The sequence below is a fragment of the Chiroxiphia lanceolata genome, chromosome 14 (assembly GCF_009829145.1).
Source record: "Chiroxiphia lanceolata isolate bChiLan1 chromosome 14, bChiLan1.pri, whole genome shotgun sequence".
NCBI classification, from domain to species: Eukaryota; Metazoa; Chordata; class Aves; order Passeriformes; family Pipridae; genus Chiroxiphia; species Chiroxiphia lanceolata.
Window position 1 is genome coordinate 18,816,414 of NC_045650.1, and position 16,835 is coordinate 18,833,248.

Below are 16,835 nucleotides of genomic sequence, written 5' to 3' on the forward strand. Positions count from 1 at the left end.
AATCTGAAAATAGGTTTTGTTGCAAAAAATGCTGACAACTGTCCTTAGTGAGAGTGCCTCAAATAGTGCTAATGTCAGCTGTGAGGGACTGAACAGTCCCCGGGTGAAAAGCTCAGGGACAGGGACAAGGGGAGGGTCAAACACAGCAGCGACGCTTTTTAGTGCTTTGCCCTGGACTACTCCGTGCAGGTCCTGACCCTGGCATATTTAAGATCAGCAAGAGGACTGCAGCCTTGGCCAACAGCCTCAGCACTCACCACCTTACCCAGCATCAGCAGGGAGAGCCAAAACCAGGACTAGGACTCCAACGAGAGAGAAGGACCCCGCTCCTGGGAGCCTCAGCGCCATGGTGTCAGTGAGCCTCCAAAACCTGCCAGGGAAGGCACAGAGGGGAAGGAGAGGAGAGAAAAGAGATTTTATTTACTAGGGAAAAGCAATCCTGTTAGTTCAGTTTTTCACATCAGTTCATTCATGTTAGCCAGCGGTATTTCTGGAGTCCTGTGTTTGAAATCCCAGAGATCCACCCCAGGGACAAAAGGCAGCAGCATCCCCTGGAGCACTGTTGGCCCTGGGGAAGTCACATCATGAGGTCAGAACCAAGCATGTAAATACACAAACAAACCCTCACCCCACCTTCACAGCAGAGCCAGCAGCTCCCCAGGTGCATAGCTCCACTCCCAAAATGACCACACTGGCTCTTCTTCCAATCTTTCCTTCCTCCACCTCAGCCTATAGTCTCAGTTACCATCTGCCCCTCGCAGCAGTTCCCAGTTCCCTGGTACCTGTGCTACCTTGGGGACATCTATGCAGCAGAGCCACTTGCAGACTCTCAAGACCCGTTTATTTTTTTTCCCCCCAAAACATATTTTTCTAGACAGTTAGGCCCTCATTTCATTCTGGTAATGACACTGCCAGAAATTATTATTAAGTTTGAGCAGCGCGGCCCAAGGTGGTGGGAACGTTCGACTGTACTACACTTAGTGCGCTCAGATTTTTCATTAATGCTCAGTTTTACTTTTATTGTGATGTTATTGCACATTTAACTGCCTTCCCCTTTTATGTGTGTCATTATGTTGATGCACCTTGGAGCAGCACTGCCAAGCAACAGCCTGTATAAATACAGCTTGTCGTGACGTCTCCCCGTCCTGACACCTCACGTTGGCATGGGGGGGATTCAGCCCAGCAGAGACTCAGCTCTGTGCCAGACAGGCACAAATGGCCAGTGGGGGCCCCCAAAGCCATCAGTGGAGGCTCACTTCAATCCTAGCATGCAGAAAACCAGGGCAAGATGCCGTTGTGCCAGTCAAATCTGACCTCTGGATCTCTCCACTCAACGGGCACCAACGTTGCAGAGCCTCAGGCAGCTCCCTCCAACACTGAAGGAAGGAGACCCTGGGTTGAAAGCCAACCCCCCCCAGCACGTGAATGGCAATTCTCAGCTGGTGGAGGGTGCCCCAGGATGCAGAGGGCAGGTGAACTGTGTGAGTGCCACCAAGAAGCAGGGGTTTCTGCACAGGGACATCAGAGACAGGAACTCCCAGCAGAAATCCCATGCAGAGGGAGCTCAGCCAGGCAGGATGGAAATACCTGGAGGACACTCATGTCATCTTTATGCAGAAATGTGTATTTGGCTACCCCTGCCACAGATAACTGGAAGAGGAGAAGGGTGACAAGGCCAGGCTGGGCCATGTGTTATGTCACATTTCTGCATTGAGAAGAGCCTAAATCTCTGCCCCTGGTCACCCCACAGCATTTTGGCCCTAAAGTCTCCCTGCATGCTATGCCTGGTCCTTGCTTTTTAGCATGTCTAGGAGGACATGAGCTGCCAGGCAGGCAGAAGATAAGAGCCAGACACTACCAGTCCTTACCACCCACCTCAGCTTTTTTGCTGGCAAGATAATTCACCAACAGCAGGCACAGGGGGGAAAAATAGCACGGGGTTCCAGTCACCTGTATCTTCCTCCCCACCACTCATTTAAAATCCTTGCAAATATCAATGCAGGGATTAATTTAGGCCCAGTGTGCTTGGGCCTTATTTAATCAGGATGCTACCAAGGGAAGCTCAGCCTTCCCACCAAAGGAGGCTGCAGGAGCCTCTGGCATAGACACAGCTACACATCTGGTGAGAAAAGCCCTGATTTGGGATGGTTCCCCTGGCTCCCGCCACTTCCCAGCTCAGAAGGGACACACAGTCTTGGAAATTCAAGTATTTGCTGATGAAGCACAAATTAACAGGCTGAACATCTGCTCTGTGGGAAATTCCAACATTTTGGGCAGACTCATTCCAAATCACAACAAGGACAGCTAAAATGTTGATGTTTCTTACAAGGCAAATCCAGAAGTCCTTCAATAAGCACCTCCTTAACAGATTTCCTTTCAACTTTTCCCTTTCATTTCACTTCAACTTGCATATTATACAATAGGATTTAACTGATTTTTTTTTTCCTAAGGCAATTTCAAACACTAGCCAAAAGCAAAAAAAAAAAAAGAACCATTGCTGCCTTCCCTCTTCCCTCCCCCCACCACAGCTAAAAGTTTTCATTGAAATAAACATTTTCCCATCAAACTGCTTATTTTGAGAAATGGCTTGTTTTGGCAGAGTTTGCACTGCCAGCAGACTTTGACCAGGGATACCACACCAATGAGGATGCTTTGGATTTGCAGCAGGTGCCTCTTGGCTCTGCAGGGCCTGTTCTGACTCCTCTAGAACATCTGGGACCATCTTTATCAGATTTGGTGAGACCATGGGTGGGGGATAATGTGCACCAAAGGTGGAACAGAGCTTCTAAAGAAAAGAGTACCTGAAAATGGAACAACAAGGCAATTCAGAGGGACAGGAACAGTGTCAAAAGCCAGAAGCACTTATACCTTCCATGTAAGTGTATATAAGATGTTCCTGTTTGTGCCAAGAAGCTCTAAACCACTGTATTTCCACAAAACTTTGTTCATACAGTTTTCCTTCAATATTACAGAGAGATGAAGGGCTCATTTTCTACTTTGGGTAGTTCTGCTGAAGGAAGGTGCTAGCCAAGGATAACAGGGCTGCTTGAATAAAGTCAAATATGTGCTTAAGTTATTTTAAGCATCAGAACCTGTTCTATATAGCTGCACTGAGAGGAAAAATCTGTTTTCACCACTTGCCCAAGTGAATATTTTGCCAGCCACGTCTCAGTTTGTTCACACTGAGAATGTCCCCAAATTGGGGTGTGATGGTTTGCTATGGCTGCACTTGCAGACTCAGGAAGGACAATGCAGCTTGGAAAACAGCTTGGCACTGTTTTCTACCCCTTTCCTTTGGTTCATGCACTGTGTTTTTCCTGTGGAGCTGGATAGAAGATGCTGTGTGGCATTTTCCTTGTTCCTTGGCTACTTTACACTCAGAGATGGATTGAGAAGCAGACTCAGTCCTGAGGATGGTGGCTGACATTCCTGAAGAACACAAGGGCTTTAACTGTTGGCGTTGAACCCTGGTAGCCCTGTGCCATTGAGCCAGGGCTGACCAGGCAGTGATGGGGGAGCAGCAGAAAGAACAACCCCCTTCCAGCACTGCTCATCACCCTATTGACAAGCAGGAAACACGGAGAATTCTCTGGAGAATTCAAGGAGGCTTTTGCAGAGGAGGAGATTTCACCCTTCAGACAGTTTAAGGGGTCTTCCAAAGCTCCCCATAGCCAGATCCTAGTGTGGTTCCCATGGCACAGCAGCTCTCAGCATTGCTTCTCCCCTTTCCCAGGACTTTAGCTAGTCCAGGCCCAGCACCAACCACAGGGACACACAAAATCCCAGCCTGTGCAGGTGCTTCATAAGCCCAATAGCCACTGGCCACACAGCCTCTCTAGTAAAAATCAGTTTGTAAGATCAGTCCTGGTTTCAACAGCCCAGTAACTGAGCTCCTCAGACTTGGCACAGGAGAATTGGTCTTGGAGAGGAGGCTCTGGCAGAGCAGGCGAGGGGGTCCCTGGGTGCACAGCAAAGGGAAGGGATGGAAACACCCACCAGTGTGCCTTGGGAAAAGTAACACTGGAGCTCCTCCAACCCCTACTGGTGCTGTCCTTGCAGAAGGCTATTCAGCTGTCACTTCCCACTCAGCAAAGTGGCAACAGTGAGACAGCCAACATCTCGATCTGAACACCTGCAGGGATCCCTGATCCTCTGGGAGTAGTGGGGGAGGATGCAACGTGCATTTAAGTGCACGGTAACCAAGTGAGGGTTTAGGAATGTTAATTGAATGTTAACAGTCTCAAAGAAGAAAAAAAAAAACCCGAATCTTTCACTAGGACTTACTGAAGGGAAAACTGCATAGTGTTCATGAAGAAAAAAACCAGAATGCCAAGATTCCTAAGCTCAGAAAAGTGGTACAACTCCTTAGACTGACCCCTCTTTCATGTAAGTCAAAGAGCATCACCCCAGAGCTTCTGGTTCTGAGCTATGTCTGTGCAAGATGGAGTCTGTTGGGACAGTGTGTGTTCAAAGCAGCTCTGCATCTCCTTCCTCCATCTGTCCATTGCTCACTCCTTAATGGCACAGTTAGCAAACACATTCATCACTAACTGTGCAGTTGCTGGTAACCTCCACAGCTGAATCCAATGCAGATTTTCTAAGGAGCCCTGCTAACACTTTGCAGCTGGCATCTAGTAGTACTTGAAGTTTACAATACTGTGCACTCTGGAATTTGGCAGGTGTCTTTATAACCACATACCTAATGGCTTGATAAACATACCCACTCCTCTCCAACACACACAGCCTGTCTGTCCAACCTCCAGAGCAGCAGAACACTCCAGAGAAACACAGCCTTCCTCTTGGATATGCTATGAACAAGGAACTGGAAAAGCTTCCTTCTCCTCACGACAGCCCCTGCTCCTACTGGGTGGAACCAAACCTAGTGGGTTTGGGAACCAAAAAAAGTGCTGGAACCTTCCAGATCAGCAAGGTACCCTGGTAACTATGCTAACATTGGGTATCTCCTGAGCCAAATCTTCCCAGAAATCCTTGTTCTAGAAACCATTAAATATTCTGAAATGCCTTCCTAGGAAAGAGTGATTAGCACAGGCTTACTGCTGACAAGGGAAAGACAGATAGAGCTCTGGAGGTGGAGACTGAAAGGTAAAGCTTGCAAAAAAACCCTGGGAGAACAGCCCAGAAAGGGGGATACTGTGAGCATCAGAAAGGAAATGAAGGCAGAAGAGGCCCATAAACCCAACTGGGTTCATTTGTGAGAGTCCCATCACTATGTCACCCAAATTGCTGCCTCCTAGGAACACACACAGCCAAGGAAACAATCTGATTCACTTAGCAATAGTCTCCCCATGCAGGCAGCTTTCACAAAGCAGCCCTAAGGGTATATTTGCCCCACAACTGCACCCAGAGACGCTGCCTACCTGCAATGTCATTTGATCAGCGTTCCCACACGCCGTGCACGGACACTGGCGGCACCAGCTGAAGGAATGCTGAGCACCAACAGCTCCCACTCAGCCCCCAGGACCTGCAGCACTTCCACATCTTTTACCAAGTCAGGTATCTCAGGAGGGGTGTGCAATGAGAAGCTGATGCTGGGAAGCCAGCTGGAAAACAGATTTGGACTGAAGCTGCCTCTTCTTCCCAAAGCCCGAACACGAGCACTTCCATGCAGGGAGAAGAGGGTGATCCAGAGCCTGGTGGTGTCAAGCACTATCCACCCACCTGCACAGTAGCACAGCCAAGCACAGTGCTAGAGATGACCTCACAACACCTGCATATTTACCCCAAAATGTCAGGTGCATTTGCACAGCACAAGAAGCTCATTAAAGCCCTTCCTCGTTGCACTGGAGCCTCTGCAAAACAGGTCCCAGGCATCAGGAGAGATCCTTCAACACCTCTCCAGGATTGCAAAATCATCCAGCCTGCACGGGCTGTGCTCTGTCCAACTGTCCCCAACCCCGTGAGCCCACCAGTTTTCTGGTGATCTCTGTTGTGCCTCTTTAGTGCTTCTCTGGGTGAAGCTCCAAGCTCTCCCTGCAGAGACAGCAGCCAGCAAGCGCTCAGCGCAGCACAATAAACGCAGGCGATGCACATACTGCCCTGGGTCCCTGTTAGGGAGTTTTTCCTTCAGTTCTCAATCGTTTCAGCTGAAAAGGAGGGTCCCTCAGAAGAAAAATACGTTTTCATTTGAGGGCAGGGGCAGCAATGGTTCCTCTGGAAGCCTAGAAACGATAAAATAAGACACCGCAGTGTTTCAGAAGACCCTTGTCTCGCATCCCTTTGCATCCCAGGTTGTTTGCATCCCTTTGTTCTGAAACAAGCTCACTGGGATGCACAGCACAGGCACAGACACCCAAGCCAGCACATACTGGAAGCAATCCAGCCCTGCCAGCATCACGCTCTACCTGCACCAGCCAGCTCAGGGGCAGGCTGGGTTTGCTACCCTGGACCGAGGCGAGTGCTCTGCTTCCATTACCTGAGGCAGCCCGGATTTCTCCCACTTGCCTCTAGTTTAGCCTTGAGCCACTGAGGTGCTGCTGAAGGCCAGAAGCTAGTACAGTGATTTATAGAAAGCAGAGAACGACAACAGGCAGCAGAACCTCCGCCTACCTGAATCAAACTTGCTGTTTACCATCTACTTAGAGGAACAGCGCTGGCTCGCAGTGAGGGGCGCGTGGCAGAGGAACCACACGGTCTTCGTCTCACAGGCATGAAAATGTTTGTGCTTACCTACCCAAGAGGCACACGTTGGCTCGTCCCTGCACACACACACACACACACTGCACAAGCCATAAACAACCCTCCCATGAATCTGCCACACACACAGAAGGTACGAGGCACACGTGATGGTTACCAAATGTGTCGTCTGCAGCTCTGCAAGAGATGCCAGCGGAAGAGGACACTCGGAACCGGGGGAACAAAGCAAAGAAATTAAAGGTTTAGATCAACACGTAAATCTTGAGAGCAAGCCTCAGAGCGGGTCTCTTCTGTAAGTGGATCTGCTGGTAACGAAGACATAAGGTCTGTGCCCAACTCCCAACCCAGCTTTAATTTTTTCAAAGTGAAAAGCCACTTGACAGCTTTTCCTCATCAAAACAAAATTAATCCCAGTATTGCATCTCACTACTAAGAAACACATCCAGAGGGACTGTAGAGTGATTCACACCCACAACTGCTATGGGAAACCGTTTGCACTCATAGTGTAACAAGCCAACACTGATTCAACCACATAATTACAGGCAGACACTGATTCACAGCTACTGCAACTGCAGACAGACTGACTCACAATCAAGGCAACTGCAGACAGACTGAGGCTCACAAGCACAACTGGAAATACAACCGTGCTGACAATACCCACAGTCTGCAATCGTGCACACACAAATCTCTGGAAAACTATCACCCTCACCAGTGCAAACACTGCTTGCCAAGCCCTGCGGTTTTCCCTGGCGCTTTTGACCTTCACCCCACAGCCATTTTTCCTTCCCTGATGGAACAATGTCCACACCTCAGCAGCTGTCCCTTCCCTGACAGCCCTCACGCTCGCCAAGCACGACAGCCAGAGCCTGACCCAGGAGCAGAGCTGTGTGGTGCATCCTCAGACACACCGTGCACACGGGCACAGTGATGTACATGGTGCAAGACATGGTACCACACACGGCTGCGCCAACTGCGCTGACTTCGTGTTTCCAGAATATAAGTAAATGCAAGCCAAGTACAATACATTTAGCCCATGGGCAAAGGAGATGGCAAAAGACTCACTACTGGGCAAAAGCTTGAAAAGCTGGATTATTTACTACACTCTCTGGCTGGGTATGTAATTATGTCAGCGTTCAGCCTGGGTATTGTGCTACTTTTTGTAAACAGTTGGCAGGAATACTCTGACTGAGATGAGGGGCTGGGCTGCATCCCCAGTGTTGAGAGAAGCAGGCTGAAGAGGACATGGTCTACTTAGACAAAAAGAAACTGAGGGGAAAGAACAGACTAAGCTGGAAAAAACGAACAAGAAGCTGAGGGTGAAGTGGGACAGGCAGCAGTCTACAGACAAAGAAGGAAGAGGAAAGGAGAAAGAGCAGGAGGAGAAAAGCTCCATGATGCAGACTTGCAAAAAGAAGCTCCAAAGCGAGGAAAAGCAGCAGCCACCCAGTGCCGAGAGAGTCTCGCAGCGGTGCAGACAATGCATCTGTGCCTCCCCACACGCTGGGCTCTGCTGCACGCTGCCAACCAGGAGGAGATTCCAGAGGAAAGGACACAGCAGCCTCCAGGCAAACATGTGCCGAGGGCCCCGGTGCAGCCACAACCCTTCCAGCTGCTCGGAGCTCTCTCTGAAAAGAGCAGGAGGGTCAGGTTCTCACTTCTGTGCATGTTCCTGTGTGTGCTGGAGGGCACCCAGACACCACAGGCACAGGCTGAAGGGCAGGCTGGCAAAACTCCACCAAAACAGCATCACCTCGAAACACCCCGAAATCCCTTATCCTCCAGGGCAAAGAGAAAGTTAAGAGAGACGCTACAGGAAGGAGAGGACTCGCCTGAACCACAAGTAGCATCTTCTAGTTGTGGGCTGGTCCTGCCTCAGCACCTGCTATTTTTCTTCTTCACACTCCCCTAAAGGAAGCTAAAAGGACCAAGAGGTGAGGGAGGAAACCTGCTCTACTGCTGCCACCATCAAAACAAGCCGGGTGAGCAGCCACTCCAAGCTGCTCCTGCTGGCCCACGGCAGTGGGAGTCTCACCAGAGGGTCCCAGCTCTCTCTTTCTGTCTGAGGATGTTGCTGCATTTTCAGCCAGTCAGCAGCGGATTCGGGGGAGACTCTACAGATGCATTTGGCCAGGGAAATGAACTATTTGTTCAGTTGTACTTCTCTCCAGGCGAGAATCACTCCGGCAGAAGGCAGAGCAAGGAACAATGGATAAGTGTTGCAGTGGGGACTGTCTACCTCTTAATTGCATTAGGCTACTCATTTTTAATGATCCATATCTCAGTCTCAGTAACTCTGGAGCAAGGAGAAAACATCTGTAGCTCTTTTTCCTCTCCCTCCATACCAGCCTCAGCAACTGTAGCCCCAAACACTCCTTTCCCTCCCCACCCCGACACAGCACCTGTGTCCATTAGGCCTGGCTGCAGGATTCAGGGGGAAATTTGACTTTGCTTTACTACACCGGTCTCCCCGCTCAGCCCTTCCCCCCGCATTCCCCGTCCGGGTCCAGGAAGGGGTCTCAGGATTACCCTTGTCCAGACATTTCTCACCTCAGCCTCTCTCCCCCCTCTCCATCCGGCAGTGCCAGGCGGGTGGGCTGGATCCCCGGGGGTCCCCGACGGGGAACACCCCCGGCACGGCTCCGGACCGACACGCGCCGGAGTTGCTGCGGGAGCGGAGATGCTCCGGCCCCGCGGCCGCGCAGCCGAGCCTCCCCCCGCCCTCTAAGGGATGCGCTTCGGGCAGAGCCGCCACCCTCCCCCGCCACTCTATTGTTCACCGGCCCCCACACAGTAGCCGGGGGCCGGCGCAGCCCCGCGGAGCCCCATCCCCAACGCCGGGTCCGCACCGCCCGCCGCGCTCCCCGCTGCCCCAGCGCCCGCCGGGGCGCTTCTCCGCGGGGGATGCGCGGAGCGGAGCGGGGAGCCCCGGGGGACCGGGGACACGACCCGCGGCCGCGCCCCGCCCGCGCCACACTCACCACCGCGCCGGCTGCCCCGGCGGGGGGCTCGGGGGGCGGCCGGAGCCCGCTCCGCTCCGCAGCGCTCCGCGGGGCTGCGCGCCCCCAGCCCGCCGTGCCGGGGCTGCCAGAGCCGCCTGCGCGCTGCTCCGGCCGCGGCGAGCGAGGCAGAGAGGGAGGGAGGGAGGGGAGCAGCATCCCCCCGCCTTCCTCCTCCTCTCCTCCTCCTTCTCCCCGCGCCCCGGAGGAGGGTTTACCCACCCGCTTTGTGCGGAGCCGCCCGCCCCGCCGCGCAGGCAGCGGGCACGGGGCGCCGCCGCTCTCCCTGCCCCGGCTTGGGGCCGCCTCCCCCGCCCCAAAGCGTTTGATGCCCCGGGCTCCTCCGGCAAGCCTCGGCCTCCCAGCACCGCGGCGGCCCCCGCCATCCTCTCCGCGCAGGAGGGTGAGCAGAGCAAGGCTGGCTGCTCCCAGCGCCTACCTGTTGAAGGGGGGAGCTCCCCGGGGCGCCGATGCTCTGGGAAGGAGGTGGGCAGCACCCCCAGGGGTGCGCTGCGCCCCAGCTCCTGCCAGCCTGCCTCCACACCGCACGGCCTGGCCGGATCCCTGGTCTGCCAGCGGGAAAGGGAAGTTTGGCCCCGCCAAGTTGGAATTGCCGAGGTTTATATATCGCAATAAAACGATACGCAGAGGAAAACAAATGCAAGGGAAAGGGAGAAGAGGAAGAGAGGTTAAAACGCAGCGAGGAGTAGGCAGTGAAAGCAAGGGCAGAATCAGCGTGGAAGCGCAGGGATGCCAGAGGAAGGGCAATGCACGATGTGCTGGGCAGAGCTGGCTGGGCTTTGGAGGTTTTGCAGAGCCACACGACAGCGGAGCTGGGAAGGCAAAAACTGACAGTAAGGTGCACTCAAAATATATTGTCCCTGCAGAGCTCTCCTCGGTGAACACGCAGTGCAAGGCTCAGCTGCAGCTGTGATTCCGAGGTACATAACCCCTTCCTCCCTCTCTGAGGATGTGGGGTGTGATAAAGGATCACAATCTGCAGGCATAACAGACCACCCCTAAACTCCTCTAAATTACTCTTGGTTCTGAATACTTAAAATGACATGAAAACATTCTTCAGGATGAGGGCCCTCAAGGCATGAGTGATTAAATCCAGTTTAACTGTCAGTTCTCTGCCTTTGGACATTAGAAAATGACCCAGTTCTTGCTTCCAGGAGAAAGGTAGGGGCAATCACTCTTCTACCTCATCCCTACAGAACACAGCCATCCTGCCTTTGGTGAGATAGAAGCACCCATCATGACATATTCCTGGACAGTGAGAGGAGAATATAGTCTCTCTTTCAAAGCAAAATTTCAGCTCCCTATAACCTGACCATGGTCTTTATTAATCCATGTATCCAGATATATCTGTTAGCAGAGGTTCAAATGCCAGTTCTGCTTTCCTCTGCTGAGTAGGGTCCATAGGCAAGACCTGATGAGCTCACGAGATCTGAGGACCAACATCTTGAACAAAAACTGAGCACAGTCCAACACAGGGCCCCCACAATCAAATCTGCCATCTTTTAGACCAGAGGAGGAAGAGTCCTTGGTGTTACTGCAACACTTGGCTCCTTTACAGGAGCTCTGTGGCTTCCACAAACTGTATGTAATCAAGATAAGTTTCTCCAGTCCTCAGCATTACATCCAACCCCAGCTGATGTAGATTGAATACTCACAGGACAATTTTGCTGCAGCAGCAGCAACAAGACCTTCAAGTTATTATTTTCTGATCTCTGCAAGATATTTTGACTGAGCAGCAGGGACCTTACTTTTGAGATCTCGTGGGGACAGCCAACATTTTAATTGTCCTTAGACTGCTCATATGTGAATGACAACAACACATGGTGTGGGGCTATTCCCATTTTTTAAAAATCTGCCTCTGCATTGAATTCCTCCTGCCATAGTATAAAGCATCACTCAAGAGGACAGCTGTGTGTGCATGCCAGCAGAGGAGCTTTTTTTGCTGGTCTCCAAAACTAGAACAAATCATAGGAAAATTCATACTGGAAGAGATTTCAGGACATCAGCTAGTCCAGCCTCCTGCTGAGAGCATGGCCAGCTAAGGAAGAGCCATGAAAGCAACACAATTTGGCCATACTGATTCACACAATTTCTGCTTATATCTAAGTTTCCTCCAAGGCACATCTTCTGTTCCTGATTTATATGCTTGTGAACAAAAGCACGTTGGCAAGGGAATAGAGAAGAGCTCAGAGGGAGTCCCAAGGCACATCCATTCACTTGGCTAAAAGCCCCAAGGATCTGGTCCACCATCTTCCCACTGGAAGGTGACACTCCAATTGGAGAATATCACTGAGATGACCATGCCCAGAGATGGGACCAGACTCAAGAACATTGAGGCTTGAGGGTGAGAGCAGAAATGTTTCTAATACTTTTCCTTCCTCCTTTCCAAACTGATTCAGCTGCTGGCATGGAGTGCCTTGGATATGAGAACAGAATCAGCGAGACAGGCATATCCGGAGACAGAAATGACTCAGGATTTTAAATGGCTCACATTGAAGAACATTCCAAGATTTACAGATTTAAGTAGTGCTAACAATAGTCACAGACAATGGAGACCATGCTTCTCTTGAGGCCTGTTCATCCATGAGCAACAGCCATACAGACTTCCCCAGGAGCAACATCTCACCTCTCTGCCCTGAGAGGTCTTCACTGAAGACTGCCTCCTCTGCTCAGAGACCTCCTCTGACACTGCCAGCAGCCTGAAATAGTCTTGGGCATAAGGCCATTTATCATTAAAGCTTTTCCAAGAATCTAAAAATCGAAATAATTTCCTCCCCTTGTAGCCACAGCACACACCAAGCTCTTACAAGGGTGGGGGAAGAGGCTGTAGTTGGGTGCAGATAGAAAACAAAGTACAAGTTGTAGCCACATGAACAGTGAGCTGCTAAGAGCAGAACAAGAGGTACAGCACCTAAAACCCACCCTAAATTAGGGTCTCCACCACTCAAAATCCTCCTGGCTCAGAGAGACTGCACCAGACACATCCCAAAGCTCTTTATGCCCCTTTATGGTTTTCCTGCCACGGGAAGGGCTGGCTGGCTTATCCCACCATCTAACCCTGCAGGGACATGAAGGGAGGCCCTGTTAATGATGGAGGCAGTGGAAATCATCCTTCATCCCAGCCAGTGCCAAAAACCAACTGACCCATAAGGGAAGTGAGTATTCCTGCCACCTGGAGAGTGCATGATGACAGAATTAATATACAAGGGCTATCCAGCAGCAGCACAGGATGGGTTTGAACAACAGGGGATGCTGTTGGGAGCAGGGGAAGAGGCTTTGGCCAGGGAAGCAGGCATTAGCTAGCTTAAGAAGTCCAGCTACAGAAAACCTTGTCTTCGGGGGGTAGGGGTAGTATTATCAATATCTGGCATTACCAGCTGTAATTACCTTGATCTCTGCTCTGCTCAGAAGCAAAGGTAACCCTCCATTAAGAGCATCACTCTCTGTGGATACATCCATCAATTTAGGAGACATAAAAACACCTTGTGAAACCTGTAAGCAATTATCTTTTAATGCATCACTCCATCATAAGGCTTTTTATTTCTTTCTTAAACTGTATACCCTCTCCTTCCCTGCTGGAACACCTCCCTGAACTCTGGCACACTCCAGAGGCTCATGGCTTTGAGGCAAACCCTTCTTATAGTGGTCAGGGTTAAAATATGGCTGTCACTATATTACTCAAAATGGAAGTACAGCAGCCTGGGAATATCTTGCTAATAATTAGCTAAGCCTTTCCCTCCCATCATCCTGCTCAACCAGCCAGAATAAAAGTATGCTTGGTTTTAGGTCCATGCTACAGTGCCCTTGAACTGAATGGAACTGCAGGGTTAGGCCCTGCCCCAGCAAAGCAGGAGGGTCCATTCTGAAGGTGCAAGCTGGAGCCAGAGCTGAGGGATGTGCAGCACATCTCCAGCACACACCCCTTTTTGGAGGCCAGTCCATGCTGTCCACATTCTTCCCCCCAAACACCCACACTCAGCATCCAAGGGAGCTGGCTGCAATAAAGGACTGAGCCAGGGAACATCTGACCTTCCCCTGTGCTGAAAGGCAGGAGGGCAGTGTGCTGAGAGGGCATGTCCTGGTAACACAGCGTTCCAGGGGCACTGGGCAGCACAGCCCTGCTCCAAGGATGAAGGATCATCAGCACAGGGAGGACACTGCAGTTAGGAAGGTCCTGACTGCTCCTGTGCAGGCACCTGCCTCGGTAGGGAGCAGCTGATGTGTGGAGAAAACAGGACCTAGTGCTGAGCACAGCAGAGTCCTTCGTACCAGTCCTGTGTGAGGCAGCCCCTACAAACCGACATTGTCTTTGGAGCCCTCTCCTGCTGCCAGGAAAAGCAGGCAGCCTACAGACAGGTGGCTGATGCAGTCAGTAAATCAGAATAAAAGATCCTCTCCCTGTATAGGGGCCCAACCATTTCCCTAAAAACTGCTGGTCCCATTCACTGCCAAGGAGCACCACGATGACACCTCTGCTTCCCAAAGAACTGGGAGAAAGGGGCTCTTTTCTCCCATCACTCCTTCCACTCTCAGAGCACTCAGGGCCATCTCAACAGCCTTACAGACCAAACTCCTGTCCTGCCCTCCTGGTGTTATCCTCCCTCTCACTCTCTATCCCCACCTGGCCAGCTGCCCCTTCTCCCCACCCGGCCGCTCTCTGCAGCCACAGCAGCGTCAGAGCCGGCTGCTGCCGGTGCTTTATTAGCCCATCTCCATGGCAACTCGCCTCCAGCTTCACTCGGAGAGACCCCCGTCTCCTTTTGGCCGTAAATCAGCCACCTGCCTGCGTCCTCGGCCAGAGGGGGTCACAGCTCACCTTGGATGCTGCTGGGAGCCTCCTGCCAGGGCTGTACCGTGCCCTCAGCAGGCACAGCTGAGCTGCCGTTTGCCCCGCGGGGCATCACATATGCACCCCTCAAACAAAGCCTAACAGTCTTCCCAGGGGACAGTATCCAAAAGCTGGTAGTTTGGAGCCACCCGTGCAAACCAGCAATGAGCTGGTGCTCTGCTGCCCTCAGGGAGGGAGCAGGGTCCTGGGCCAACCCCCAGCAAACAGGAGTAGCACTGGGCTGAGGCAGAAAGGCAGTAATTCCTTCCTCCATGGGAAGGCATCACTCCCCCCCCCCCATGTCTGTGAAGCCTTCCTGGAGGGAACAAAGAGCCCCCCAAAATGTTGTGCTCTCCCTGCTATCCAGAAGCAGCTCAAGAGCAACCTTTACCCTCACACAGTTCAAAGCAGGTGACTAGAATCTGCTGGCCCCCACAAGAACTGACTTTCCTACACATTTTTTCCTTGGGACACTGGGAAGGGGATGCAGAACATGCTCCTTTCACCCTCACAAACTCACAGCAAACACCGTGTTCTTGCTGCTGAAATTCTCCCCCTCCGAACCTTAGAAAATTGAGAGCTTTTTCTTTGCATCCCACGTGTTATGCAGTTTGTCACTCCATCCATAAATTTCAAGCACCTGATAACACTGGGGCTAAATCCTGGCAAGAAAACGCAAAGGTGGCTCCTGCCACCAGAATTTTAGTCAACAGAAGCCTGGCAAAGTAAGTGAGAGGTAAAGTATCATATTCAGGAAGCTGCTGGAGCACTGCAGAGCTGTGCTCGTGGGAAGAGGAAGGTGATGGGCTAAGGTACAGCCATCAAATAACTCATCTGAGGTCACAAACAGTCCACAAACAAGTAGACAGGTCAAATGTGCACCAGTGGAAAAGATCATTTTCCATCACCTTTCCACATTCCCTGGAAGGTGCTGCTCTCCATATATAATCCCAAGGGATGCTTGTAGTGTTTCTATACAAGACCACACAAATCTTGTTGCCTTAGATAAGGGCTCCAACGCATCTGGGGGTTGATCCATAGCTTAGACATGCCCAAGGAAATCCAGCAAGGAGCACTGGCATAGCTATGTATCTTCATTTCACATAGATGCTCAACATGCATCCCCACACAACAACTCACAGAACTAAAAACCCCTTCTGGCAAGACACTGCAGAGCTCAAGGTCTGTGGCTCAGCAGACCCTGGCAAAGCAAAGAGCTGGAGCCTTGTTTCTATGGCAAAACATGTCCACCCAAATCTCCAGAAGCCACGTCCAACTACATGGAGAAGTACCAGAGCTTTTAGCAGGGATAGCTGTCTCGAATTCCAGAAGCTATAGTGCTGGCAGTGGAACAAATTCATAAAAGCTAATGGGCCTGAAAGACACTGTATTTGTCCTGCAGTCCCTTGGCAAGAGCAAAAATAAACCTGGAGAGACAGACCTGCTCACATACTCTTCCTTTTCTCTTCTGCAGTTACAACAGCAGCAGCAGTTCAAAAATCCCCCTGTGGAGTCATGAGGTTTTGGATGCCTCAGCATTTCTATTTCTAACACTGCGCATGCTTGTCAAGTCCAAATATTCTTAAACAATTTGGATACCTAACACTCACCTAAATCAAGTGCTTAAGGAAGGCTGGCCTGAAGAGTCCTGCTTGTTTGTTTTCCCGATCCAGGGTCCTTCTGAGTTTGTTTCTGCACTCATGGAGCTGTGAAGTGAATTTTTATTCAGAAGGAATGAAGAGTGGCATGGAGCCAAAACCTGGAACTTGAAACAGGCCCAAATATGGGGAGGTTCACACCAAAAATTGCAGGGTTGACAGCACTAGCTGAAGTGTTTGGAAAATGCCCTATGTTCATATCACATGCAATATGTTATTCCAGGTCTTCCCTCCCCTCTAAATACGTTCCCCAGCTCTCTTTGTCAACAGGTCTCATCATAGTTTGATAGGCTGAGCTCAGTTTTCAGCTGCACACCAAACAGCAGCAAACCTCCTGGCACAAGGAGCTTCAGGTGCAAAGGCCATTACAATAAAAAAAATCCCACAGGAAGAATGAAATCTGGTGCACTCAGAAACCTCTCCCATCTGGACACTGACCATACTTCCATCAAAACAGCAATTTTAGGATCCTCTCCATCAAACAGAATAGTCAGCCACACAATATGGTTGTAGACAGAGCCTGTTAGCAGGAGAGAAGCTTCCCAAAGACCTCAGTTGAACCTGCTACTTTAACAGAGCTCTAAATGTCACCACACAGCCTGTGCTGTGGCCCCTGAAAGGATTCATATGTTGTCACGTTTGGTAAAGTTTACAAGGAGCACAGGAGCTGAGGCCACT

At 51.1% G+C, this 16,835-nt stretch overlaps 1 protein-coding gene across 3 annotated transcripts in view; it reads right to left on the reverse strand.

Moving 5' to 3' along the window:
* The window catches only part of GABRA3 (gamma-aminobutyric acid type A receptor subunit alpha3), a 72,424-nt gene extending 56,250 nt beyond the window's left edge, over nucleotides 1-16,174 (reverse strand). Inside the window, exons 1-2 of one of the 3 annotated variants that reach the window (XM_032701903.1) lie at nucleotides 16,110-16,174; nucleotides 266-370 (exon numbers count right to left, since the gene is read on the reverse strand). In XM_032701903.1, coding sequence (XP_032557794.1) covers nucleotides 266-348 — 83 coding nt within the window. In that variant the 5' untranslated portion in view covers nucleotides 349-370; nucleotides 16,110-16,174. Of the gene's footprint in view, nucleotides 1-265; nucleotides 371-9,632; nucleotides 9,731-10,089; nucleotides 10,414-16,109 lie in introns of those variants that run through there. The other 2 variants (XM_032701904.1, XM_032701906.1) reach the window with 2 other exon arrangements.
* Nucleotides 16,175-16,835: the final 661 nt, after the last annotated feature.